Genomic DNA, 1,650 nt, shown 5'->3' with positions numbered 1-1,650 from the left:
GTACGCAAGTTTCTGGGCTCAAATTGTGCGTACGCCAGTTTTATAAATCCGACCCCTGAACACTTAAATTCAATGAAAGCATGGAAAGAGTTGGCAGTAAGGATCAAAAAAGAGGCAACAATTGATAAACATGAGATGGCACTTTTTGAGGCTGAGAGATTAAGATGGAGAGCTGTGTTGAAACGTCTCACTGCTATCATACAGTCTCTAGCAGTTAGAAATTTGTCACTTAGGGGACACACAGAAACATTGTTTTCACCATCAAATGGCAATTTTTTGAAAGAGGTTGAACTGATGGCAAAATTTGACCCTATAATGAAAGAACACCTGAATCGTGTTGAGAAAGGCACCTGCAGTCATAACAGTTACCTTGGTCACCACATACAGAATGAGCTCATTGGTTTGTTGAGCAGCAAAACAATTTCAACAATTGTTAATGACATTAAACAGGCAAAGTATTTCTCAATAATTCTAGATTGCACTCCAGATATCAGCCACACTGAACAGTTGTCTGTTGTGATTCGAATTGTTTCACTAATGGAGAAGCCCAGATTTTATATTTTATACGGTGAAGTTTCACAGTATTACAGTTTTTTGTGTTTTTTTATATGTTTGCTCATAGTAAATAAAAATCCAAATTACATTCTGAGTGAGTGTCAATGCTAATATGCGGGGGGGGCGCTGGGGGTTGTTCGCCCAGGGCGCCAAATAGGCTAGGACCGCCCCTGCTTATCAGGGTCAGATTGCTACAGACCAAAGCATTTCTTTTACACACATGAATGACTATTATTATCAAATATTTCAGGTTCAACTAGTGTCATCAATACAACTTTGAATACTATTTTTAAAAATGAAAAATCATGTCACAAACATGTAATGATTCTTTTCTTTCTCTTTGGTTTATAACTAATCACAAAAGATTAAAACAGACCAGCATCAGCTTGATTTCACCAAGGACATGTCTAATGGAAAGCCAGATCAAAGTTTGACTCAAAGAAAGCTTTTTAAAGAACAGAGTTCAGTTCAGTTTGAAGACATGACCTGTAGAGTCAAGAGGTCATGTTGGAAGAGAGGTCCTTTGTGTTGTTTCATAACAGGGTTGTTTTTCTGTTTATTGAATTTATTGGGAAAACTGCTCCTCCAAAGAGGGCCTCCATTGCAGTAAATTCCTCCTCCATATTCAGCACAACACAGAAAAGATCAGGTTACACGTTAAAAGACTACTTTTTTGCTATTTTCATTAAAATGTACAAAATGGTTAATAATTTAACATATGGACATACAAACATACATACAAATACAGAAACTTGCAGGCAGAAGTACCTCCTAAATGTTTTTCAGCTCTGAGTCGTGTGACCTGTTGCTACTCAGGGTCCAACACTGAGCAGGAAACACAGCTAAGGCCTCAGACAGCGAGTGCAGCTGATGGAAACACACTCTGCAGAATCACAAGCTCAGCGCTCAGCGTGGAGTTCAGGAACAGATAGCTGTAATCCCATTTTCCCAGCAGGCGAGCCAACATGCCTGTCTGTGGCACTTAGAGATAAACATCATGGTGCACTCTAGGTGACCTGGTACACACCTGCTGAGGCACGCTCTCTGACACACACACACACACACACACACACACACACACACACACACACACAC

The 1,650-nt window shown here is 39.8% G+C and overlaps 1 protein-coding gene across 1 annotated transcript in view; it reads left to right on the top strand.

Annotated features, from left to right (window-relative positions):
* LOC106532932 (zinc finger MYM-type protein 5) overlaps positions 1-595 on the top strand; it is a gene marked incomplete at its 3' end in the record, with an annotated part of 1,709 nt that extends 1,114 nt beyond the window's left edge. Inside the window, 1 exon segment of the mRNA XM_014029107.1 lies at positions 54-595. Within this exon segment, the coding sequence (XP_013884561.1) occupies positions 54-595 (542 nt within the window).
* Between the last annotated feature and the right edge of the window lie 1,055 nt (positions 596-1,650).

The sequence above is a fragment of the Austrofundulus limnaeus genome, unplaced genomic scaffold (assembly GCF_001266775.1).
Source record: "Austrofundulus limnaeus strain Quisiro unplaced genomic scaffold, Austrofundulus_limnaeus-1.0 Scaffold855, whole genome shotgun sequence".
In the NCBI taxonomy this organism is placed as follows: Eukaryota; Metazoa; Chordata; class Actinopteri; order Cyprinodontiformes; family Rivulidae; genus Austrofundulus; species Austrofundulus limnaeus.
The sequence above is the reverse complement of the archived record's forward strand: the minus strand, read 5'-3'. Positions and strand labels throughout refer to the sequence as shown.